General features: G+C 37.9%; 2 protein-coding genes across 3 annotated transcripts in view; one reads left to right on the forward strand and one right to left on the reverse strand.

Moving 5' to 3' along the window:
* Positions 1-7,701: 7,701 nt before the first annotated feature.
* Positions 7,702-12,513, forward strand: ric3a (RIC3 acetylcholine receptor chaperone a; the record flags this gene model as incomplete). Its single annotated transcript, XM_079662675.1, has 6 exons — positions 7,702-7,819; positions 9,448-9,668; positions 9,946-10,027; positions 10,216-10,312; positions 10,789-10,946; positions 11,529-12,513. The coding sequence occupies 6 exons, from the start codon at positions 7,702-7,704 to the stop codon at positions 12,401-12,403; spliced, it is 1,551 nt and encodes a 516-aa protein (XP_079518801.1). The 3' UTR covers positions 12,404-12,513.
* Positions 12,514-14,638: 2,125 nt separating this feature from the next.
* tub (TUB bipartite transcription factor) overlaps positions 14,639-27,885 on the reverse strand; it is a 61,059-nt gene continuing 47,812 nt past the window's right edge. For both annotated transcript variants that reach the window (XM_079664977.1, XM_079664978.1), the window contains exons 2-12: positions 26,681-26,732; positions 25,609-25,771; positions 24,411-24,548; positions 22,281-22,433; positions 21,404-21,525; positions 20,440-20,631; positions 19,889-20,001; positions 18,341-18,455; positions 17,522-17,620; positions 17,218-17,389; positions 14,639-16,550 (exon numbers count right to left, since the gene is read on the reverse strand). In XM_079664977.1, coding sequence (XP_079521103.1) covers positions 16,417-16,550; positions 17,218-17,389; positions 17,522-17,620; positions 18,341-18,455; positions 19,889-20,001; positions 20,440-20,631; positions 21,404-21,525; positions 22,281-22,433; positions 24,411-24,548; positions 25,609-25,771; positions 26,681-26,732 — 1,453 coding nt within the window. In that variant the 3' untranslated portion in view covers positions 14,639-16,416. The remainder of the gene's footprint in view (positions 16,551-17,217; positions 17,390-17,521; positions 17,621-18,340; positions 18,456-19,888; positions 20,002-20,439; positions 20,632-21,403; positions 21,526-22,280; positions 22,434-24,410; positions 24,549-25,608; positions 25,772-26,680; positions 26,733-27,885) is intronic.

A 27,885-nucleotide genomic window follows, 5' to 3' on the forward strand; every position in this document is an offset into this window, starting at 1 on the left:
TTGGATGGACAAAGAATGATAAATACAAAGAAAAACATATTGAGGAATACCTTAAAACACGGAGATGGCATGCAGCGTTAGTCCCCTTTAGCCATTTGCTTTGGAGGAAGGTAGTATTTCTATATTTACTGATGTCGATCATAACAGTCAATACTTTCAGCAAAATTGTAAAGCTTTGATTAATGTTGAAATAGCTATAATTGCCTCCTAGGTTTTTTTTGATGGATTACACCATACTTTTTCTACAGTCACATTTCCTGACATGGAACAGGTTAGGGTGAATTAATACCCCATAAATACTCCAACCAAATGGAATTATGCTTTGACTGGACCAGAGACTACATGGTGGATGCTTTCAAAGCATATGACCAAAACAAAAATTATCATAAAATGTAAACAATGACGCTTTTAACATCTGATCCAAATAAAACTTAATGCATGTATCAATAATGCCACGCTAGCCAGCTAACCACAACGCAGATGAACATTACCTTGTATCATTACTTACAGCATTAATGCATAGAAGGTGTTGTAGGATTTGCTTGGCACAGATGTGAAGTATATTAAAGGAAGCTGTCACATCTGCATGTGCTAGTTGTTGTTTGTTGTTCTGTTGTTGAGTTGTGTTGTTCTAAACTTCACTCTCATTAGCGAGTACTTGTTCTGTACCCATGTTTGGCAGTTCTCATGTTAAATCTTTGTTCTTCCATTTATACACAAGAACAAATGTTATATTGTTTCAGGCACGTTCAGGACGCATAAAATGATCTCGTGAAAAAGCTTTGTTTACTAGCTTGGAACATTATCATACATCCGAGTTTGATGAATGTTGTGTATACATTGTCTAAATGTGAAAATAATGTCAATGTACAGTCAAATAACTTGAAGATGGATATGTACAAAAGATGCAGCACTACTGGAGAGTTATGCCTTACAGGTTACACAAACAGATGGCCGGAGAGGACATTCAATAGTCCCCCATTATACAGCACTACAGCACCCGGGAGAAAGTACAGGACAAGACACAAATTGGTTAAACCACTTACTGGCCAAGTTAGTGGAAAAGTATTTCCAAATGCACTTTCCTCCTGCTCTTGGAGTGGTTGTTTGTAACAAAACTGTTAAACAGATGGGACTAGACAGGTCAACAGCAGGCTCCATGGAGATACTGTATACACAAACTGCCTACAAGTGATTTGTTGGTCCCCACATATAATCCTGAATCTACAGTTGAAAGGTTTCCATTGTAGCCGTTACACCAGTGCCCTTTTATCTATACAGACCTGTGGGTCTCCTGTAAAACAACCTGCAAGAGTGAAGGAGGGGTATTTAAAGCTGTATCGCCACTACAAAAAGAGCTGCATGTTAACAAGAACAAGACAAGCACATTACGTTCAAACAATGCTGCACTGCCTCCAATCCTGTGCTCTCTTTCACTCACTACATCCCACCCCCTCGGGGTTAGCAGACCTTCCTTCATGTTCAAAGATTATCTGTTAATCCAAAATGTGCAGGAGCATGAGACGGCAGGAAAAGGGGACCAATACTCTGAGGGGAGGGATGGGGGGATGCATGGCTTTATTTGTTTGTTGGCTTTCATATTAATCCATTGGAACACAGTGCATTTCCCCCTCTTTTCTGGGCATGTGTAAATGTTTTAGAGCCATTAAATGGAAGATGACATTTTCAATGGATAGCATGTAAAAGTATTAATTGTAAAGACCATTATTTGGTGTCCATGAGGCTGAATCAGCTTAGCCACTCCATTCCCCCATTTGCATACAAAATGCTTTATTTTGGCAATCAATGAAAGTGCTCCACTGTATGTGTGGCTTATCACATGCTTGCAGGAAATGGATTCCTTAGCCATCTCGTTAAATTCTGTTGATGCAGAACAATTTGAAACATGGCACAGGCAGCAATGACATTTAAAGATGCCGCGGCTTAATTATATTTTGCAAACATTTGGGCTGTTTGTCCTCGGGGATAAAGTGCCACAACTACAAAGTTAACTTGTTAATAATTCAAATGAATCTCGCTTTTTGTTGAGCACCAATCATTATCTCCTATTAGTGCTGGTTAAGGGCATTCAAGGTGCCTCAAACACACAGGGGAGACATGCTGCTATTTAACTATTCAAACAATCACATGTACATCCAGCACCAGGAACTTTGCTGCTCTTTTACCAACTAGATATCTTTGGACTGATAGTACAAAACAGAAATTTAGAAAGTGGCAAATAGGGCTGTATAGGAATTTGCAAATGATCACCATTTCATGACATTTTATCAGCTGTTCATCAATTACCCAAGAAAATAATCAGCAGATAAATCAATAATGAAAATAATCTAGTTGCAGCCTTAACTGTATAAACTGCAACCGCTAAAAATGTACATTCATAATTAACAATTGCAACTAACAGTTGAGCGCTAGCATCCCCATATTGCTAAAACTAAATGTCTAGCTTTGCCTGTATACGTCACAAATAGAAAAACATGTTTTTACATAAGCTGTAAATGTGCAATAATGAAAAGGGCTCACATACAAGCTCTATGCAATGAGAAGGGTGTTTGTTTTGTTCATGATAGTCCATTAAAGCAACACAAATTTAAATTGCATCTCTTAGTGATAGTGCATGTCTTTCTTATACTGATAAATTAAAGTGTGCACAATGGAAACCATACAACTAAAAGACAGTCAAGGTCTTGCCTATATTGTAAAGCATGTTTCGACTCCATTAATCCACCTCATTCACTTTTCACAGCTGTCTTTCTTCTACTGTATGAATACACAGGATTCAAATTGGTGACAGTGTGTCCTTCATGAAACTCAAAGCCAGGTGCGTCCCCATCAATATCAGAAAAAAGAGGAAAAAATTAAACCTCAAAATATACACTGTAGGAGTGCATTGATTTAATATACTGCCATAAGCCCTTGCTCCTACACTCGACATGCAATTTGGAAATAAATTGACTGATTTGGAAAGAGGCACGGGAAGGAGGGAAAAAAACCCTGATGTAAACCTGGTCTGCTCCTATTGAGTAAGGTGACATTGCGCAACAAATCACTTGCATGAATAGAGAAAGAAAACGATTTCTATTTCTAAAAAGTAATTTTGTTTGGGGAAGGTGCGTTGATTGCCTTATATGTGAATCTATTCCTCACTCGACTCTGGGAGCATGAACATTTTATAAAAGTCAATGTTATATTTTGATGTTAGCATAATAATCAGAAAGGCCAGACTTTCATCCAAAGAAAAACAGAATCTCATTTATTCCAAGTACATAATAGAAGGCCAAATGCAAAAGCCTATCTCTTCTGTGCTTTGTACACTGCTGTGCAGGAGAAGAAATCGTTGACTTTTGCGGCAGTAGAGTCCATTGTGTTTTAATTGAGCCCAATGAAGAATAATTAAGTAATTAAAGGCTTGATAAGAGGGAGGCACAGTAAACAGATAAAAGACAAGTGAGGTTATTAACAGTATGGCACGCTGCAGTGAATTGGACATACCTCCAGTATGGCATCACTACGGAAGACAAAGCATCAAAGGCACCATCCAAACCGGGCCAACAGTCTGCATGTCATTTCTTAAAAAGCGCTTGTGGTTGTGAATATGCACACAAAATGTAATACTTCCCAGCTGGATTTTGGGAATGGGAATGCACTGTGATATTTTCACCACTCTGACATTAGCGGGTTTATTTCTTGAGTAATTGCACAGCTTGATGTGTACTCAGGGGTTTCCATGAGAACGATGAAAGTCTTATTTCAACAATGCTGCAATTATGGGGAAATATGGGAATACATTTTGAGCCAGTTCACAGTTGAGTTGACTAGAATAATAGGAATAGAAAACAGAAACAGGGAGCAAGTTGAAAATGGCAATTCAAGTCTGAACAGTTTTTAAAACACCAGTCTGTTATGAAAACAAATCCTTGCAAATAAAATCTCTAATACCCTCTATACTGCAGCACGTCCATATTACTTTGAAGTAGTTTATGGTGCCAACATTTCCCAAACATTGGTATCTGCTTTATTCAACATACAGCAGCCATAATCTCTGTTGGCATCATATGCTGGTTGGCAGTGATAATCTATAATCCATTCATCCAGAGAGGGTACACAAATGCATATTTGTTTCCTAGGATTAAAAGCTTATGGATGGTGTATGGCATGGCCAATAATGTTCATCCATGCCAGCTATGACAGAATATTCAGCTATATTGCAGATACAATGTTTGTTTAAGTCATAAGCATTTAAAATCAGTAAAAGCTAAAATGTTCCAATACTATCAAAACCAAAAGTTCTGAAATTAAGTGATAAAACATTTGAAATAGTCACTTACCCCCTGCCTACTGGTCTGGACCACAACGTACGTTGGCTGGAAAGATTTTAAACATCCTTGAAAAATGTTTTATTAAATAAAGCCCTACATTGCTGAATAGATAAGACGCCAATCAGGACACTTATACAAATCTTTCTTTAACCAAAACCCCTGCTATAGTTTTTGCAGTAGGAAATAAGTCTCAACTGGGCAACTTCCTAATCTGCTAGCTGCAGGGAGTGATTGTAAAATGACTTAAAACTAGACACATAGGTAAACTCAAGGTAGGCCAACTGATGTTTAAATAAGTATTGTTTAAGGTGCTAAATAGGGAAATCAGAGCATATCTATGATGGAGATGTAGCCTTCACACAACTCTCAACATGGCAACAGGCGGGCCTGCAACGAGCAGCTAACAATGCTAAAAGCTCAAACAGTGCAAACAACAACAACAAAAACAACAACAACATCAACAACAAATAAAGCTGGCGTCGCTCTAAAATCCTCACCACTGAAAAAAACAAAAGATCTTGAAGTAATAATCATTAAACATGAGTGAACATATTCAGACAGGGTATCCAGGACGGCCTACTCTAGAGGTTCGAAGTTGCAGATTAAACTGCGGTGCCACGCAATAGATTAACCATATACGTACCTACCTCCTTATTAACCATTTCATTATATAATGACTAACAGTGAATCATGTATACCCTTAATGACCAGCAAGTTGTTGCATGCAAGAATCTAAGTGTTCAGTGTTTTCACTGCAGATGTTCTGCATTTTCACAACTATATACAACACTATTAGTTTAATTTGCATAGCTGTAGGACACATTGAGCCATCCACTTTGGAATGCTCATGATGACAGATAAATCCCTGTGGGTTTCAAGAATTGCATAATAAGTGAAGCTGCATATCATCTGCATAATCAAGAACACTGATGGGTGATCTAAGCAATAGGTGGCCTAGAGATGACATATAAATAAAGACAGAATGGGGCCTAGATAGGGCCCCTGGGGAACTCCAAAAACATCCTACAGGGAAAGGACCTCAACATTAAGTGCTATTCTAAACCCCTAACCTAGCAAAGCAGATGTCATGTCTATAGTCAACCCAATGCTTAATGAGGATTGTGTGATTACAGTGCCAAACCCCACATTTACATCAAAATAAAATCTTTATTAGTCGTTGTGAGTAGAAATGGCATAATGTAACTTAAATTAGTATGTTAAAATTAAGACTGCCAAGACTGACTGAAAAAATTATAATACTGTACATTAAAGTATTGCGATTTGCCAATTCTGCCATAACTTTGTAGGACAGGAGACATACACTAGAGCTCTTATAAATAAGTAATGCCAATAAGAAAAACAAACAAATAGTATCATAAATTACGACAAACACCCATATCATTGACATTATCCGCACTGGAAATTCTGATCCCTTTAAATGTTTAAAATTGAGGAAAAACATGTATGAAACAACTGTTTGTGTAGGTTAAACCGACGAATGTATCAACACAATTTAACACACAGAAATATGTATGGATGAATTCTAAAGCATGATTAAACTATACAACCTAAGCACAATGTTTTCAAATATATTCTGAAAGTTTTGTAAAAATATTGATATGTTCCTATCAAAAAACTCTTAGTCAACTATGAGAGCTTAGTAATCCCTTCATATCACTCCACTTCTTTTCAGCCTTCATTAGCCCTTTCAAATGTGTGTCTTAATCATTTGTGTATCTGTATGTAAAATAGATTGTCCAATAGCTATTGACCATTTTGAAATAATTTCCAAACTTCTGAAATTGACATAAAAGGTTATTATTATTATTGTGATTATTATAATGTTCCTCATATTAAGGCAGACACTTTCATTCAGATGGTGATGGTGAAGTGATGTCTTATTGAAGCTGACTGATATTGTAAAACATGAGCTGTATCATCTCTAGTGAGCTATAATTGTGGTAAAAGTGCAGATGGATATCGGAAAAATAAAACAACCACCAGATCCTCCTTAGTTACTACAATCTAAAAATGGTTTGACAATTCTATTAAACATGACATTGCTGTTGGGACTCAGAGTAGGAATTCTCTGTCCTCCACAGGCTGTACCTCTGTACCTGAGCCTGCACTGCCATCTGCTGCTCTTTAGTGTGAAACACACCAGAGGGTTCACAGACTGGTGGGTTAATAGGTTGTCTGTTGCATTCAAGTGCTCATCGTAAAAAACGTATTTGTAAAAGCTAGTTGTGTATTTAGGGCCATTGCTTGGGAATAATGAATGTATATTGTAGAAATCAGACAGCACAAAGCTAGTTTGTCTAATAGCAAAGAAACACTTGCACATCAGGGGCGAAATAGCAAATTAGGTTTTAACTAATTGACCCTCTTAATGTTACACAACAGTTGAGGATGCATGTATCCAGGTGTGAACAACACATTGATCCAGTGCAGAGTCATGAAACTAAGCTAAGGTCAAGCTTAGTTTTAGCATTCCTAAAAAAATCTCTCATTCCTTTGCCCTTAATGGCACACCGGGAAATGACACCATGTAAATTACAATAATAAGTATAAATTAGTAGGAATAACAGCGCCAACCCAGAGAATTTACCTGATCAATATCAAATGAGACAGACCTGTATACAATGCCTGTATAAAATGTGTATAATAACATCTGCTTGTGTTTTCTTTTCCTCTGAAGAATCATAAAACAATGCACTTTCCATCTAATGCCATTACTGCCACTTTTATCTAACCAGAATTACAACTAGCAGAGAGCTTTCAAAAGCATGCTCTGATCAGCCCGACAAACACTGCTCATTAAACCAGTCGTAATACATAGTAACCCAGCCAGCTGCCTTACCTTAGTTATGTCCCCTCCTTGTTCTTTTGTTCAGCTTCAGCCTGTTGCAGCCATGATCCTATATCATGGCAAAACAATAAAAAAGTAAATACATTTTGAGACATAGAAGTTTTTATCCTATAGCTCCTCCTGGGGAAAACACACACAACCATTAAACCAGGTCTGTGTGTTTAAATGTGTGCACCAAACTTGTATAAAAAAAAACACAAAGCTAAATCCAGCCAAGACTGGTTTGTCCATCATTTTGTTTAACACATGTTTATGTAAATTGTAATAATAATAATATTAATAATAATAATAATAATAATAATAAATGTGCTAGCTCAGTGGAAATCCTATCTGGGGATTTGTGGTCAATATTTCAAACAGCACTTGAAGGCAGCGGGTATAATCTGGTCTAATCTGGGTAGGAACATCACCAGATGAGAGATCACATCTGTATACTCATACTAGCTTTCCTGTTTAACTGATGGAAAACAAATGGCTTTTGTTTTGTGAGACAAAATGTCTATAACCACTTGCCAGAAGGTTACTCTTATATCATGCTCTGTTCTCTGTATGTCTCTCTTTCTGCCTAGAATGCTTTTACCCAGAGCGAAAAAGGAGATGGGACGGCCTGAGGGTAAGCTTATCAGATCATCATCCATCCATCCCGCTCCATCTCCAATGTATTTATTTGACCGTTGCTGTTGTTGTTGCCAGCTGTTGCTTTGACTATACAGAGTGCCAGGCCAAAGTCCTCATCATGTTTGCATTTATGTTACACAATGATATGAAGAAGACAGAAAAACATGTGTATGGACTACGTTTTGTGTGATTTATTTTTAATTCACAAAAATCCATTGTATATATAAATACACACACAAGCACATGACCAAATATGTTTAGGGCTGCATTTTTTCAATAATGAAATGTGTACACTAACCTTTAAGTAGCTTAAAACACAGAAGTACATTAAGCTTCAGCATTTGTTGATAAATGTAACTTGAGATGGAGGACATGGACACTTAAATTAATCTAAAGGGCTATTCTATTCTCACTGCCCATACTTTTTACCTTTTAGTAAGTTCCAGTTATGATACAAATGTTCAGAAGGAGGATTGCAATTTCAGTTTTAAGCGCTTTGGTCAGAGGCCTATAAATGAGTTCATTGTGCAGAGACTGGTTCAGTTAAAAGCCACATACTGACTGTCTGCCACTAATACATTCAAGCAGTGTTTTAGACTCAAGTTTTTGAAATTGAAATATAATGTAGGCTACTAAAAATAATGATCAATAACCAGCAATCGTCTAAAAAAAAAAGTCTGATCAACCATCAACATAAAAAAACTGTTCAAAGACTAAAAAGCACAGTTTTTATCCTGATCAACAAAAAAACAGTAGTCTACCTTGTGTGTCCAGGGATAGGTCTTTCCTCTCCTCTGCAACATCTTGTTCTTCAAGGTTAATAAAATAATGACTGAATATGAATGTTTTGAATGTAATTTATTTGATGTCTATGGTAATTAATTTACATTTCCATAATTGCTGATAGTGACCGCATGGTAGCGTCCACACAACGTTTGACTAACAACAAATTGCGCCTTTTGACTTGAGATTCTGGAGTTACGCGCGTTAGTTTGAGCTCTTTGTTGGAGTGCAATTTCAAACGTATACGGCCACAGTAAAGTCTTATACGGCCAAAATGTTCACATGCTACACACGCATATCTTCACGGCAGTAACCTTCTTATTTGCAGCCAAGGCGGACAGCCTGTTTATGGTGGTTTGATTCCAATTGGTTGACACAACTGACGATCATAAAGGACGGCATTTGATTGATGCAACAGGGCGGCAAAACTGAATGAACAGGAAATATTAGGTATTTTTTAGATCCTCATTCGTCTAACATGTAGTTTTCAAACATGTTTTGAAGAAATGTAAAATATGTCTGCAGACTATTTATTTAACACAATTTTGATCACAAATTATTATAAAATATTGGATACTTTCTACCCTCCCTGACTGTCTGACCAAAAACACATTGTTCCTTCATACTGACCCAGTAGCCTACTGCTCTCTTTCTACATCCATGTCGGACAGAAGTGAATAATTGAATTTGACCAATTGGAAAATACTTGCAGGCGTGGCAACAGCCAACAGTCAAATACCTGAAGAACATAGCCTGTCCTCCTAATTGCATGGTTCATTTCTGAAATAAGAAACAATGTGCTCTAATATGGGATAAAATGATGATTTTTGTCTCCTCCAGTTGGACCTGGGTACTACCCTCCTGTGATTCACCAGCTGTCATTGCCAGAGGACCCAGAGCGCTGGGGCGTGGACCCTTCTGTTTACTCATTGACTCACAGTGCTGAGGTCATGGCCAAATTTAAAAGCATGGGACAAGGCAAAAAACATAACCTGATGGGTCAAGTGATACCCATATATGGCTTTGGGATACTTCTTTACATTATTTATATAATCTATAAGGTGAGTACAATAACTGACCTGGTAGGCAGGTTTTATGAAACAACAAAACAAATTACAGTTTGTATGTATTGTTTATGAGTATAACGTGTTATCAATCAGCTTTACAAGCACTGCAGAATGATATTTCTAATAAATACTTATGAAGAAGGCCATGGCGATCTTTGTGACCATACTTGTACTTCCTATTTGGCAATTTAATGAGTAAATTGTTTAAAATTACCAGAAATTATTGTTATGCTCTTTTATGCTTATTATAATTGTGTTTTGGTGTTCACAGCTGACAATAAAGAGCAATACTATGAAATCAAGAGACTACACTACAGTATCCTACTGTAAAGCAAACATGGAGAATACGATTAGTAAGTACCTGCAGCAATTGATGGATTATATTTGTGGTATTCTAAAAAAGATGTGTTTCCTTCACGGATGTTAACAACCCTTGGGTTCCTTCCTAGTAATGTATTTTAAATGTTCATAGACAATATGTTAACATTTACATAAAAAGCATTATGTTTTGATGTTTAAGGTTGTTGTGTAAATCTTGTAGAACCCGATGAAGATCTTATAAGGCTTCAGCAGAAACTTCTACAAACAGAAAAGAAGATGGAGAGGATTGTCACCGGAAAGAGTCGTTGTTCTCGGAGGTAAGAATTATTTTTGTCTTGATATCCTCCATTTTGCTGTACTGTACTGGGACAATAACTGGCATGGAAAATGAAAGGCCTAAAGATTAAAAGGCCACTCCATGTTTTATATAACAGCAACTGCTACTTCAGAGTGCTTTTTTCACAAACCATAATCGCATACGAGTAGGCTATTAAGAAATGGAGTCAATGTATATGAAGACAAACTATATTGCTTATAGTATATTTGTAGTATTTATATTATATAATATACATATTTGGATATGCTCATACTAAATCATTATTTTTGGAAAGCTAAAAAAAAAACAGCGACTCAGACTCAATGATGCCGTCTAATTTAAGTACGTTGAATTAGTCACAGAAATGTAATGTAATACAAATGTAAACAAGAACCTTTTACTAAACTGTCACAGCTTGATGTAGCAGAGCATTGCCATGTTGAGTGAATTTGCTTCATTCTCTTCTCTGCTCTCTAGTGGAAGAAGTAAGAAGAGTAAAACTTCAATATCAAAGAAGGAGGAGAAACTACTCAAGCAACTCAGACAGATCACACAGATGATACAAGAGGGCCGGATGGAGGCAGCCACCCCAGAGATGGAGGCTGAGGAGACCCCCTACTGTGCAGACTGGGAAGGTACACATCTAATATCCAACTCCTCACATCATTTCAATCAGGAGAGACTTTGGCGATTAGACCCCGATCCTGAAATCGTATATCTAAAAGGGGAAATGCAGCCGTGAGCATATAGAGAACCCCCCGGGGTCTAGACACTGGTGATGATGCTGAAGATCTGTATTTGATGAGGAGATGGGATGAAGGGGAGGTGTGATGAGGTCTTTGGATAACTCTCCTGGCACTGATATGATGAAAGGAGGTGGATGGGGAGGAGGCGGGCGGCAGCATGACGACCTGAAATCACAGCTGACTGCAGGAGAGAGGAGAACCATTTTAAAGTTTGGCTGCAGCACGGTGATTGGCTGCTGGAGAATGAGGTGAATGTAATAGGTCAAAGAGAACGCCCGTGATGAGCTGATTATAAGCAGCTGCGGACTGAAGTATACCAGTCTTCCTGAAAGAATTTACGCTAAGCTTCATTTAACAAAATGCACTTTTGTTCCAGCATCAGATTTTGTCACCGGGGTAATGAAAGCTGTTTTCATGCAACACATCTCATACTGTTTATCAAAACATTTATATGTTTGTACACCAATGCAGGTTACCCAGACGAGACCTACCCAGATTATGATGAGCCCTGGAAAAGACATCAGTTTGACATCTATAAACTGGAGGAACCCACCTACCAGCCCACCGCCGAAGCCCTGGCAGAGAGGATGGAGCAGGAGGAGGAAGAGATGAACTCAAGGAAACTATCTGTAGTGGTAGAAGAGAATGAAGAGTCAGAAGAGGAGGACGAAGAGGACGTTGAGGATAAAGAGGAAGAATTGGATGACATAGAGGAAGGGATGGAGCAGTACGTTGAGGAGGAGGAGGAGGAGGAAGAGGAGGAAGAGGAGGAGGAGGACGAGGAGGAGGAGGAAGAGGAGGAGGAGGACGAGGAGGAGGAGGAGGAGGAGGAGGAGGAAGAGGACGAGGAGGACGAGGAGGACGAGGACGAAGAGGAAGAGCAAGCAGAGAAAAAGCATTTGCTCAGCCTTCCCTCACCCCTCCCTGTTTCAGAAAGAAGGCCGGAGAGACTTGGTTTGGAGGTGAGCAGAGAGCTACAGTGTCTCAAAGAAGGGAAGAAGCAGATTAGCTTTAGTGAACACAAAGATGTGTTTCAGTACCCTAGAGAGGATGCTCATAAAGAAGAGGAAGAAGAGGAGGAAGAGGAGGAGGAGGAAGAAGAGGAGGTGGAGGAAGAGGATGATGGGACAGAGGAGGAAGTGGATGAGGAAGATCCAGTGATGGAGGCAGAGAGCCTGCAGTTCAGCTGTGAGGGTTGTCCCAACCCAGAGGAGGAAGCTGAGGAGTTTGATGAAGAGTTCCTGTTAATGTTAGAGTCTGTGGAGGGTGAAGGTCTTATCCATGCTGACATGCCTAAAGAAGTCGGGGCGAGTGGGCTGAGGATGCGGAACAGGAGGGAAACATAAAACACTTTTCAGATTACCTATAGAAAAAAATGTTTAACATAATCATCTACATTTTCCTCAAGTTTACTTTTATTACTGATCCCTTATGTAGAATATTTAACCCAGGCTGAATCAAGACATGCAATGCTGCTCTGAAAGGAGGCTTTAATCAAAAATAATAGTCTCCTTTCACTCATTCTTTATGGTAAGAGTTTCTGATGTATGTTATTTATATTTACAGGCTGTTGTTTAAAGTCCCTGCACGCCTACGGTCACCTGACTCAAGTGTTTTCACTTATTTGCCCGATATATAATCTCTTTAGTGTAAACATGAAGAGCTTGATCTCCCATCTCCCTCTAGTTGGACCTGAAAACTTTCACTTCTAAATTTGAATTGGTAAATCCTCGACATGGCCCATTTTGAATACATCAGGTTTACCTATGTGGGTGTGCAGGACCTTTTAAATAGCTGAATATTTGTTTTAAGTTTGTGACTGCTCATCATGTAAGGCATTATAATTTCAAAATAGAGTAATGTTGTGGGCACAGAATGCTTTCATTATCTATGATCTCCTTAGATTACTTTGGTAGCTATTGTTATTACTTTTTATTCAGAAAATGTAAATAGTTTTTATTTTTACTTGTATTCAACCAGATAAAGAACAATTGAGATGGTTTTTTTTCAATGGCGACGTGGACAGGAAGGCAGCAATGTCCAGCAGTGACAAGTGCACTTCAATTTCATTCATAAAATACTAAATAATACGTCACACATTGCAGAGAAAAGAGCACAACAGAAGAGGTTGACTACAGACAGTGTTTAAGGTAGACAGAAGCCATGGGGGCTGAAACCAGGAACAGAGAGTTCACAAGAAGACACAGGTCTTCCATATGTGAAGGTCTTTATGAGAATACAATACCTCTGTCGTGCAATATTTGGCTCCACCTTGTGGTCCAATATTGTTCTTCCCTTGGGGATGCTCCTTGTTTGCGGTAATTCGGCATATCAGCTTAGAGTACACAGCAACATGATAAACAACATCAAGGGAGCTTTGAAAAGACCCCCTCCTCAATCAGCCTCGTGGAAATAGGATCACTGAATGATGGACAGAGTAAATCAAAGCAGGAGGAGGCTGTGGTTCTAAGGCGTTGGAAATTGGTAGCAGTTTTGCATTTAAACAAACGTTGTCAATATGCAGAGTAAATGTGAACATGAAGATGTATTAAATATATATGTAATTATTTAAGTGCAGTGAGATGATAAAGGTGTGATGAGACAGCTCTCAGCTGCCACAGCAGCACAAACTCACATTCAAGTGTCCTGACAACATTAAGTCATTATCTGCTTTTCCTATTGCTGCTTGTGATTGATGGGAGTACGGTGTATACTAATTTATTTATTTGCACCTTTCATAGCTAAAAGCAAATAAATCAATGCTTTGCATTTTATCCAACTGTTTATGATCAGTGGGTTGCACAGCTCAAGGGCCAGGGGTGAACTCAAGACAGGAAAACACGTTATCAGCAGTCAGCAGTCATCATTTTCAACAGCCTCAGTGTTCTCACAAATCCCTTTTACCAATACATCTTTCTCCCTGTGGACATTTGGGCAGGTAACACACATGTCAGCTTTTTCAGAAAGAAATTGTAACTTGAACTGTTTTATATGTTAGCTTTTAGTTAAAACATTGGGTTTACAGCTGTTTTTAGATCATTGACATTTATCAAAGACATTTTTGGTATCTTTTTTTTTATATGAGCAGTTGTTGGAACAGTATTGTGTAGACTGTAGAGAGTGCTAGAGTTAAGGTTAAACGCAATGATATTGTTCACATATTTGTACAAATCATCGGCTCACAATAAAGAAAGCATTGCTTTTTAGCTTTAATAATGTTTTTCTGTGTTATTTTTATATATTTGTTTCATTCATGCATCTCATACTTTTAACTCTCTTCTGTGTAAAACATATACACCTTATTTTACCAGGCTAATTGATACATCTTGCACACTGATTCAGCATTAGTGTAAAAGTAACATAACTATATATATATATATATATATATATATATATATATATATATATATATATATATATATATATATATATATATATATATATAGAGTATAGCTCAAAACAAGGTGTCCGATACAGATTTTCTGGAACTGGACTTTACTGGGGAAAGAGAGGGTATGTGAACTGTAGTAAATAACTGCATCGTAATGAACATGTGATTTTAAAAAGTAAAGTAACGCATATTTTGACTCACTGAAGCTTTATTTTTTCCATGATCAAAGGACTGTGTCTATACCACCACAGTACATTTTACACCATTTACTGTACAATAAAACGAGAGCACTAAAAACATAAAGTGAAAGAACCTTTGGTTCCTGGACACATGTATGAAAAGCAGACTTTACAGCAAGAGTATCAACAATTTTAAAATAGAAATGTAAAATAGTTAGAACACAATTGAGTACAAGAATAGCACATTTGATAAAGGTTTCCTCATAATCCACAGTAACAATAGCGGTATCAGAGATTGTTCTTTGCCTTCATTAAGCATTTTTTTTTATGTTCATAGAATACAAAATACTATATATATATTTGAGAAAGAATACTGCCCCATAAGGAGCAAGAGGAATTCTGTTTTAAGTAAAAATGTGAACAGCAATAAACCACAGATATAGAAACCGACTGCCAGTCAGAAGAGGAATTTACCAAACTCCACTTCAGTGGAGCATAAAAGGAATCAAAGCAGTAAAGAGCAAGAGATGAAGCTGTGGCAGATTTATCCTGTTACTTGGTGTTTGATGGCAGTAAGTCAATCTGTTTCCTATTTTTTTTTTTTCCAAGTAGAAGACATCAGAAGGTTAGAACAAACTTAAGCCTGAGTGCTTTGGATGTTTGGACAGCTGCGTATCTACAGTACAATGTAAATAATTATTTTGCCTTTTGGGTCTAATTTTATTCCAGGCCCTGAATGTGTTTTGCAACATTTATTTGGAAACTCATTGAAATGTCATTCAATGATTTGCACTTTGGATTATTATCATTTATTTTTGCAACTCCAGCTATGTAATCAGTCTCAAATAACTCTGCATTAGGCAACTGAATGCAAAGTAGCTACAGAGAATTATGTCCAATGCATTTGAGGACAGCAAGAATAGCAAAGACCAATTCAAGCTCAGCCCATTGTATGGCCAAAGCATTACACTGGAATAAGTCTTCAAAGGCACAATAAAGTATGTACAGCTATATTTCATCCACTACAGACTTCAAAGTAAAGTGCACCATCATCATATACATTCACATACTGTACACTGTGACAGAATATTGTATAATGGTACACAGCACATTGTAACATGCCTTTGCCCTGTTCACCTTCAAGTGGCTAATTGTTCGTGTGGAAATATTCCTACTTGGGATACTAATCTTTGTGCTTGCAGCTCCAAGGAGCCAAAACTGCTGAGTTGTTTGCGAATGACAACAGAAAACAAAATAAACATGTAATAAATACATAATTAACTAAATAAATATATAGAGACGTGCATTTTAATTTTTTATCCAGTAAGTATATAAGCAGAACTCATGCTTGAGAAAGAATGTGACATTTTTGTGTGGCAGATTACATAAAATCCAGTCAGCCTTTAAAACGTACAGATGTGTAGATGTTAGTTATAATTTACAGGTAAAGAAATGTTACGTTTCTCTAACTACTACATAAATGAACCGTGTTTTTTTTTGTCATTCTAATACAGTATAAAATGACTATAATTATTCAAACAAATTGTATTTTGAAAGTGGATTCTCTTTGTGCTTGTTTACTTCCACTGACAAAGACCATCACAGGGTCCAATCCACCTCCCCACTGTCACAAACACACAAAACGTGAGGCCCATAAAGCATTTTGGGATATGCAGGGCCTCCAAGGTACTGGGCGACTTCGAGATCTCAAACCAGCCCAGAGGATACATTGACAGCCCTTGTTGAGAGGACAAAAGCAGCAGCTCTCTGCTGAACTTCAGGCTGGGATCTATTCACAGGCTAACTTGCTGTCAAAGCTAGAGAGGGCAATGGCAAAGGCTTGCAGGGCACACATCGGGTAGTTATAGTCCATGGTGAAGACATCCTCTGCCACACGGCCAAACTGCATCACAATGTAGTCAGCTGCAGAGGAGACATAACAGGAAACACATTTTGGACTAGCTGCTTCCAAACTATATTCTCATCTCCCTTTTATTTATATTGTTATTTATAGTATGGCAACCTAAAGCATTCCATTTTATGTAACAGTTCAACTAAAACAGTACGAGTATGTCTGTCGGTCTCTCTTTCTGTCTGTATCTGAACAGTCTATGGTTTGTATATTTGCTTTTGAGCCTGCAGACCAAAGTTTTTCCGACAGACATCACACTTTAAATGTGTTTTGCTGAGCACCAAGTGTGATGTTGTTTGGATGAGCGGTTCTTGAGAAAGCTGCAGTTTAACCGTAGGCCACCCAAGCTAATCTAATATGAATAAATGAATTCAGAGTGAAATAAAAGACTGCATCTGCTGCGTCCTTTGCCTCCAAACGTTTTTTTACCAGGACACCTTGTTGCGTATAACCACTTACACTGTTTATTTGTTAACATGACTTTCTCTCACTATTTACACTTTTAGGTCTTATACCTCCCTTTGATTAAGAAATGAATAGAAACAAAAAATGTGCTGTACTAAAACCTTCCATGGGTTGCCTCCTTTGTACAACACAACTTGACTATTACAAAGCAAATTGTTTGTGTTAGTTATATTCAATAATAATCATTTAAAAGTTTAGATGCAAGTAACTCACGGTCATTGTCGTGAATGATTTGGAAATTTTTGACAGAGGCCTGAGTGACTCTGCCATGGAAGTTCAGCACATAGGATTGTGTGTCATCGTTCCACACAGGCGTTTTGTTGTGAAGTTCAATCACGCTCTCTGTGCTCTTGTTCTGCCACCTGGCCAGCAGTGACTCATGGTCCTGAAATGAAGAATACAAAAACTGTAGATTTGGACACGGACATCATAAATATAAAATAAATTACAAAAGTATAAAAGAAGAACGAGTTGGTCAGCACAAATGTTGTTGTTAAAAAAAGATAGGTAAACATACATTTTGTGGGCGAATAGACACTCTCTCGTGGTCCATGTTCATTCCAGGAATGATCACACTCATTTTGCGAGGTCCTTTGAATCCTAAAACATTGGTTTCCTAGGTTGAAAAGATTATAAAATGAACTGTAAGAATGTTTATCCAATACATGTGCCATACTTTAATAACTTGTTGTGGTTATATTGTCAAACAGTTTCACAAACCTCTGATAAATTACACAAATGTACATTAACTGAGCTGAACAACTGTACGCTGCCATATCTCTGCAAAGTTAAGGAAAATGTTTTATATCAATCATTTATGTTCTCTGTTGATCTGATAGCTAAAGTTATGTTAAGCAAATGTTATGTTATTTTGGATAATTTAAAGCTACCTCTTTCTGCCTTCAAGGTTAAGGCCACTGTCCTTTATACAAATTCATCTAGATTTAAACCTGCATGGATGTTAACTTGACTTCAACCTGATTATGGCATGGCCCTGACTCCTCAGTTTATAAAATGTATGTTTCTATCTGATATATCTGACTTAGACTCTTAATGAAACTATGCATTTCAAAGGCCAAAAGACACATTCATGTGGATGTAGTATTGGCAAAACAAATACAATCATAGACATACAGTACAGTAGGTCCTCTTGTGGTTCCTATAGTCATTTGGTATTAAATACATTGATGTTAACAAGGTTATCAGAAAGAAAGAAATTACATTAAACCCCAATTTTTAAGTATGATACTGTTGTATTTATAACCACACTGAATTATATTGGTTTTCAAAGATATAAAACAAAGTACAGCTGGGGTATATGAGCATTTTGACTCACATAGCAAATGGCTGCTAGCTCTTGACGCAGGTTGCTAGCTTCAAGGCTGGTGGTGCTCTTCATGGGGTTCAGGCCGCTGTCGTACACAGTGAACTTAGTGCCCATGAGGTTAGACCTGAAAAGAAACACAACAGACTGAAGAGGTCTTTGGATATAGCTGCCAGCTTACTTATCCACTGAAATGATGAAGGAACCTTATTTAAGTGCACATTTATAATGTATTAAAAAAGAGCAGCCGTTATAAATGCCATACAGGTCACCGCACCAAAGAGGGCTGCAAACTGCTGGTTTTTGCCTTTAAGTGATTTCCCACCCAAGGTCAACACAGAAAGTGTTACGTACTATATTTTGAAATAGCATTTGCGTAACTGCTTGAAAAAAAACATGATCCTTTAACCTTAAATCCTTAACTTAAAGAGACAGTGTGTACGATTCAGCGTTATTTAGTGTTGTAGTTGCAGATTGCAAACAAGGACGAAGCTGTTGTAACTGCATGCTATCTTTCAGGACCTTTGCCTTACTACTTCTTTAAGGGCAAGTAAATTCAGGCAACAGATGACCATACTGCATGTTTATAATCATGTGTGATAGATAAGGAGGACTTCAGGTGATAATAATAACACCAAAGCGTTTTTTTTTACATTACCAAATGATGGTTGTCCTTCCTAAACTACTGTTGAAACAAGACCCAATCCCTATGTAGATAAGAAGGAACCATTTTTATGTTAGAAAAACCCAACACATCTTAATTTTAGGTGATTATACACTAATTCAAAAACAATAATATCTTCCATTTGCCCAACTAGATGCCACCCTATTATGTGCATTGTAGTTAAGTAGTATTGACTTGTGATGGTTTTCAAAGCTTCAAACAGCTGACTGTTTACAGTACCTCTTAAAGTCCATACCTCGTTTAGACCAGGCACCTCGAGGACACTTGAGAAGCAATAGATGAAAGGTCACTGTTCATTCAAATTTAGGTCGCCATCATTCAAGTGGGATTGTGATTGCAAAGGTTTGAGTGGTTCATCGACCAATGGTGAGGCTGGCTCTGAAGATTAAAGGCTGCACAGAGCCATATTTGATTAAACTCCCCAGGAGTTTCCATGGAGCCACTAACGCAGCCTTCAGGCTGTCTCCAAAGATTACATCTCTGCCCACTTCCTGCCTCTCCTGCAGCCTTTAACATTAAAAGGATTTACAGCTAATGCACATTTATGAGGAAGGTATTGGTAAAACAAATATTTTGTAAGTGATTGGTGAATTACAGAACATTTTGATTAGTGAGGCTAAAACAATAACGTATAATATTAAGGTGCAGTTCATTTATGATGTAAACTATCATTTCAGTTAGATGATTTGTTCATGATCCATTCCTTAGTAGCTATTTTTGTAAAACCTTACTTTTTTTTTCTCCATAGGGCTAATAACAATAAACACATTAAGGGAGGGTGACATACGGTGAATTCAATTAAACAAGGAGCCGTCTAAAAACATTTTCTCGGAGTAGATGTCAAAATGCTCTATGTAGCAGAGCCAATAACTCACCTCAGTTTACCAATGAAGCTCTCTCCACCTCGAGACAGATCAGTGGGATCGATGGAGATTAGGTAATTTGATGTTTTACTCTTTTTCCTCTTCCTGCCAGCTAACAGGAACACCTGAGACAAGCCAAGCCAATAACTCAATTAGTAAATCAAGTTAAATGCACACAACTTTTGATGCAAAACAAAAAAATATAAAACGATTGACAGACAAGATACATCCATTACATCACATTACATCACATGTCACTTCTTAGACGCTTTTATCCAAAGCGACTTACATACTCAATACTGTGGGCAATCCCCACAGGAGCAATTTGGGGTGAAGTGTCTTGCCCAGGGACACAACGACATGCTCCAGTGGGGTTTGAACCTTTGACCCCCTGATCCGAACACCAACGCACAACCCACTGCGCCATACAACATCCAATGTCTATTAGCTATGTGGCCATTTTGCTCATTATTGCATAGCTTACAATGTTAATTACCCAACAGATCTTTAGATGGGTACGTTGCTGTTTACAGTAACATTGTTGCTTGACTCGGTCTTCTCACCTTTTTGCCATCCTCTCTCTCCAGGTGAAGGTAGTAGGTGGGATACATGCCTCTGTCCATGCCTTTCTTGTCTCTGGTGATTCTGCACTTTACTCGGACCCCCTGGGGTGCAGGTCGCAGAGAAAACTCTTCAAGGTCATCCACATCAATGGCAGGTTCATTGACTGGGGGAGTGGGTGCTGAGGCAACTTCCTGTAGGGTAACAGCACACAAAGGGCAGGACCCCTGGTTATATGGTGGACTGAGGAGTGATGCATTAAAGTACACTTTCATTTGAACAGAGTAACGAGTCTGAAGATCAAATGGTCCACTGGGAGAAAGAATGAGCACACTGGATCTAAAATAAGGAGGTGGTGTAGAGACGGGAGATTGAGTTGACTGAAGACAAAGATTAGAGTGGAATGAGGAGCAAACTGAAATGATGGTTATCATGAGTACATCGCATTGAAGTGTAAAGGCTGCAATGATTCTTATTTTTGTGTGGGAGAGCTACTTGTCTATCTGACTTTATCACCATGATCACACCTCAAAGGGGTTACTTCAAACATATCCAAAGCTGGCTGACTTCAAGTCTTAAACAATGTACAAAATATCAGCTTAGAACATATATTTTCAAAATATGTATTGGTTTATTGATTGCATACATTTCTCCGCCTCAGGTTTGTAAAGTCCAACCAAAAATAAATGTTCAACTGCATACGGTATCATCCAAACTGTAACATGCACAGCAAGTTTACATTTTGTATTTTGTAGCAAAACAATTACCCAAAAAATGCCAATCATGTTGCTAGAAACAAATGACAACGGAACATTTTTTCTCTCACATTAAGCCATAATGGTCTAATGTGCTTTCAGCTATTAACCTTTTTCAATGGAGTCGAGCTGAGCCACAAAGTTAAAGCTACATTTCCTTTTTCCAGTCAGTCAATGAGGCAAATGAAAAAGGCCCATTAACTCAGTTTACCTTGCATGACTTCTTGCTTGTGGCAGAGCCCGGTCGCGTGTTGCTGTTGAGCTGCGAGGAACTGGAGCTAATTTCATCTTCGTCGTCCTCTTCTTCATCAAAATTCATACTGCTGGATATACCTTCATAGACAAAGAGAATACGTTAAGAAAGAAAGAAAAAAGGAACACAGAGGCGTCATTGATTGTTTCCTGCAGTTATTTGGTAACAGGAATTGCTGCAATAATTGAAGCCTCTAACAGGAACACATGCACATTTCATCTCACTGCTATCTGCATTTGACTAGCATGTTCCATGCATATCAATACCATTGCAAAGAAACACTTAATCATGGCAGTTTCTCTTACTTGAGTATCCAGTCATTCAGGAGGTATAATTCAACTTATTTGATGCCTAACAATAATGCGACTGAAAAGTCAAGCTGGTCCATGTGAGGTTTTATTTTAATCTCTTTAAAAACAAGATATCTCATTTTCAAAAATCAGAACAAACCTGCTTATGACTCTCTTTGTCTGGCAATCAAGTCCATAACATTGACACTCCTTTTTTATAAACACAATCAAAATGCAAAACTTTTAATTTGGTATTAATGTAAATGAAGTTACAATACACTGCGCTGCGCTCATTTATCAGTCAATTTTTATCAGTTTACATCATTGCTCTCAAATGTTTTCATACAAAAATGTCTCTGGCAGAAAATGATGTCGGCATCACCAGTGATATCATTCACACACTAGGTCTTAAAATGGCATTTCTATTTGCAGTTGCAAGTTCAAACATGATTCAGTGTGTTTCGCCCTCCGACCAACAGTACCAGAATGCCGTGGGTGTAAATGTGGACTCATGGATGTGTTATAAACAGATACACTGACAGTACCTTTCTTTAGCATGGTGACGCGTAGATCCTGTTTACTCTGCGACTGAGTGCAGCTCATGACGGGCTCGCTCTCGCTCTCGTCTGTGCTGTGGTGACCAACCGTCAGGATCTGGATCTGACCGTCATCCTGCTGGGAAGCCAGGCCCTCGATAGCTGCAGAGCCACAATCCCACAAGAGCAATCTCCGTCAGAATACAATACATTACTGCTCAACAATCACTGTCTCATGTCATCATACAGTAAACAACCAAATGAATCCCAGCAAAGGAAAAAAAAGTGGTAATCATCATGTAGCCGAAACTATCCTGAAGAAATGGGATTAGAATTTCATATATCTGCTTGATGAATGTGTGGGTGTTTTGTGCTCTGTTCTTATGTTTTAAGTGTTGCTTCAAAAACTGTACTTACCATTTAAATAGCTTTGTGTAAGAGGGAATATGATGTCCTTCCTGCTCCATTCAAGCTCAGTTCACAACTGTTTCAAAACAACGACTTCTCTATGTTTGTGTTCCTTTTTATACAATAGAATTGCAAAAAAATAAAATAAAGATGGTAGAGGAGATGACATACTTCAAATGGGGTTCCTTCTTCTGGAGAAGTCCCTTGACCTTTATTCCCTTTCCCTCAGAGGTGTGAATGTGACCTTCCTAAGGTTTTGTTTTTATGTCCTCTTTGGTGAAATTCATAGCGAATTGTAAAATGTATCCTTTTTGTATAAGAGATCAGTCAAACAAACAACTTATTCATTTTATATCAGCATTCAAATTACACAAAGCCTCGCTAAGAAGATGTACCCATGTAGGAGACTAGTGTGTATTTGTTATGTTCATTTAGATTTCCTTTTTTTTTCATCCCAATAAATAGCGTTGAACCACCCTACGTTAGAAAGTAGATAATTAGATAATTTTAGATCAAGATATCTTATTCATGGAGCAGCTTGAATTGCTCTTTCTGAGTAAATTATGAGACCTATACTCATTAATTCTGCTGATTGCATAGAAGCATGGTTAAATAGCTCTCAGAAACTGTGCTCTGGTGCTTGAGAGAATCAGAGAGTGAGACAGAGGAGGAGTGAGACAGGTCCATTAGTGTTGAGTTTGCCGCTGTTGACCTGATTAATCTTTTACCCCTGTGGAAAGTAATTCAATTTTTCCTTGGCTTTTTTCTGGGATACAATCATTATAAAACGGAGCCTCTACTGTGTTGCTTGTGTTGTTATAGTTTGACTGTTTTGTATATTGGTTTTTCATTGTTCCATGAGTGTTTTTTTTTAATTGTATGGTAAATATATGAACGATTAACTGCATACTGTGTACAACATACTGTGAATGTTAATAATCACAGAAGCAAATGGAAACAATCAAAGCACTGTAAATGTAGCTGAATATCACCATTTTATTGCTCAGTTTTTTTCTCCTCCATCTAAAGACACATTGATGTCTCCACTTTGTCGTGTCATGAGTGATTCTTTAAATTGCATGGTAAATATATGAACTATTAACTGCATACTGTGTACAACATACTGTGAATGTTAATAATCACAGAAGCAAACGGAAACAATGAAAGCACTGTAAATGTAGCTGGATTATACAATTTCAACGCTTAGTTTTTTTCTCCTCCATCTAAAACGCAAATATATGTCTCCACTTTGTCGTGTCAGCAGGCTGAAGGCACTCAGACTGTCAGACACCATCAGACACAGATGACAAGCATGGCACCAGCGCTGTGGCTAAGAGGGCAGTAAAACTGGCTGGGTGTGTTGCCAGATGTGGCTTGAAAAATCTGCAGGCGAACTGATATGTGAGGATGGCAAAGAGGGCTCAAAGAGCAGTTAAAGCTGCTGGATTGAATTGACTCTTTTCTCTCCTACAGAGGACTGACTCTCAGATGACTTAACGTTCCCTTATAACCTAGACAAAATCTATTGGTGTGTTTATACTGTCAAATATGCCCTGCCAATGTTATCTTTTATATAGTCTTACATATTTCCTAACCTTTTCGAACCTTCTTTTTCCTTAAAGTGAGTGTGTCTCTTGGACAATGCCTGTCCATTAACCTCCTTTCTACCATTCCTCTCTCTGTCTACCCTCAACAGGCTGGCAGGTACATTAGGCAGGCTGGTAGGCTGACCTTTGTGCTTCCCCTTCCTCTCTTTCTTGTCGCTGCCCGTCTGTGGAGTGGAGCTGGCCGAGGCTTTGCCCTTTTTGGCGGCGCGAGGCGGCTGCGTGTCCGCTATCACCTTCACCTCCTCCTGCTCAGCTTCTTGCACTAAACACAGGGAGGGAGATGACCAGCAGCAGATGCAGAGTTATCAGAGCAGATGGACAGAGAAGCAGAGAAATCAAAAGAGGCTGAGGCACATTTTAAAGTTGTTTAGTTTTCAATATAAAAAAAGAAAATAGTCAGACATTTGTGAAAGTTAACACCGATCATTGTTCTCCATTGAATTCCTTGCATGACATTACCATACGAACATATAAATACATGAATGATGAACCCAAAAAAGGCAATGTCAGCACTGGTCTCTTGTTGATGTTTGTTTATAACTGAAATGGGAAGTGCTGGATGAAATATTTGTTCTCGTCTCCACTGTGATACTCTAACATTTGGAAATCGGAAATAAAAGATGACGTTATTGCAGATTTTTTAATGTATTTTTTAAAGAAAGAAAGACTTAAACTTTATATTACAATTTGCTTTTGCTTAAACTTTACATGAGAGTAACGCTCTTCTGCAAAGAAGACATTCATGCAGCTCCAATCCAGAATCACTCTAAGAAGTCAAATAAATTCACTTCCTGCTTGAACAGAGCAATGTATTGCTAAACAGTTAACGGAAGTCTGGAGATGTATTGAAATGTAATTAATACATTTTCTTTTCCACTCAGCGGGAAATGTGACAGTTCATGGCCTTAAGCCCAGAATCTGGCCTTCAGAGCAGATGGCTGCTCTGGTCTCTGTGCGTAGATAAGGGGACCTCATCAATCGTCTTAACAAAATGTCTGCTCTCGAGTGGATATATTTGTAGCACAGTGCGAGCGCCTGCAATTCATGGTACATACAGTACATAATGTTGCATCTGTTGAACATGGGCTCTGCAAACAGCAACAGCTTTTTCATATTATAATTATTCAACCATATTTTAGAGTTATACGTTTGGCACTTGTTTTACTTGAAGTATACATTTACAATTAGAAAAAAAACATTAAATGTATATGAAAACAAATCTTGTTCTGTCCTATTAAAAATTAATCCTGTAAATGAAAACAGAATGACTAATCAAGCAGTCTGATCTTTATTTTTCTCACTCTTAAGCTCCCTTCACTCACCATGGTAGATGGTGCTGCTGTTGCTGCTGAGGTAGGACTCCACCAGCGGGGCCTGTTCCTCGCTCTGTTTGGTCCGACGAGTGCGAGACCTCCCGTCCACGTTAGACTGGACCATCAGAGGCTCCTGTCTCTTCTTCTTCTGCTTTTGTTCAAGGAGCGCTCGCTGATGTGGAGGGTTCACGGAGGTGCACACAAAAAAACATGTCCGGATAGAGAAAAAAGGCCCAGAATCAGCTCATGTTATTCACCATTATAAGGAACAGTTAACAATGAAAGTTAAAAAAACACAGTGCCACTGAAGAACCTGTTTATTTGTGTGGTGATATTTAACGTTAAAGTCAACATACGTAAATCTACATTTGTTTCTGATCATCGATTTTGAGGCATAACATATTTTATTATAAGCTATCCTTTGTTGAGTTTAAAAGAACTACCACATTCTCAGATAAATCTGCCAAGCCATGGCAACAATCTGAAGATGTTAAAGAGGAAACGTCCCCAACCACTTTAACCTAAAGGCTGGATATAGCTATTCATCTGGACGAATTGTCATCTGTATGCACATCTTCAAACCAGAGCTCATCAAATATTGAAGGTTTCTATTAGTAGAGACTTCAGGCTGCAGAGCATTAGGGTGCTACAGTATCCGCTGTAAAGCTCTCGGCTTTGCAAAGACAGAGGTAACAATAGGCACAGTTGATCTGATAGTTAAGGCTTTGACATGTGGGCAAAACTGCAAGTAAGCTTCTCTTTGTTTGAATTAAAGGTTACTTAACAACAATAACAAAGACAACTTCACTGTCCTCAATAAGGCTGTGTGTGTGATTTTAAGTCAACATTTTAAATGCCTAGTTCCATTTTTTATTGCCTAACTTTATTTATTTTTGTACTTATTATGAGCTGGACTTATAAACGCCATCTCATTAAAACTCCTCTGACAGATAACAATTCTAAGCTGTCCATTTGTGGCCTCAAGATGGAGCAGTGGAAGTTTGTGTCATGATAAAACTGCCCTGTTATAATTGATTTTGCCTCAGTGTTACTGTATTATCAGAGGATAGGATGAACCTACCTGTCTGTCCAACTTCTGCTGTCGGAGGTTGGTGCCCTCATCATCTAAAGTGCTGAGATGAAAAGAGCAAAAAAAAGAATAATGAAGACACTTTTCCTGTTTCAGTTATTTCACTTCATACTCGGAAATTGCAGTCGAAGGTTGAACACTCTCAGTTTGTGACTCACGAAATGTGGTACAAGTCTTAAGCAAGCTGTGGCTTTACTCAAGTCAAGTCAAATCTCAGGTTGTGTCAGGTCAAGTCCCTCAAAAGCTATGACAATTCATTGAGTTCATCTCATTATTAATAATAGACAGTGAAATGAATCCTATCACACAAACACCTTTATCTTAATTACTTTAACAACAAAAAATGATTCCCTGATTCTTAAATACACTGAAATACAGCCAGACTACAAAGTAATCAAGCAAAACACTTTAATCAGCTAATGTCTTTAACAGTGTGCATTTGCAGAGATAAATACAAAAACGTTAAATTAACACATAAAAGTCCCTTGAGTCATCATGTCTCAAGTTAAGTTAAAGGTATAACAAACTCAAGTCAAGTATGATGTAATTTATTTTGTCATTTCAGATTTGTGCATTATTTTCTTCAGCAAAATGTTATACTGTATATAAGTATAAAGGAAGGTTATCTAGTGTTATATCTTTACAAACAGCAACAAAGCCTTATCTTGTATGTGCGGTATGTTTTTTTTTTTTTTTTAAATTAGAAAGAACTGGAAGAAAGAACTACAATTATGTATTGCTTTACATGCTAAGTTTAAATATGCATCTGAAGCATTTTCATATTTTATTAAAAAGACGCAAAAACCTAAATCTAGAATGTTGGCTTTTTTTCTTCCAACTACACAGTGGTGTCAAGCCTTATTGAGGGCATGTGTACTTTAACAGATGCAACCCTTAAAAACCTCTCCAATAACAAGAGGAAAAAGGGCTCTCACTAATATGTCTGCTAGCTTGTTCTCAGCGAGTACAACAGCAACTTAATCAGAGGCTTCACTTGAATATGATGCTGTTAGTGATGTAGTGCGACCATAAAAATAACTTTTATAAATCTGGCCGAGATCATTAGTGAAAGAAGAGGTTTCATGGATCCTTGCAAGCGACCTTGAGGTTATTGAAGTTATTATTTGTAATTATTATTATTATTATGATGGGATGTAGCAAAGATTTACCTCCATACGACCCATCATTTGATTTTA

The sequence above is a fragment of the Notothenia rossii genome (genome assembly GCF_949606895.1).
Source record: "Notothenia rossii genome assembly, chromosome: 2".
NCBI lineage: Eukaryota > Metazoa > Chordata > Actinopteri > Perciformes > Nototheniidae > Notothenia > Notothenia rossii.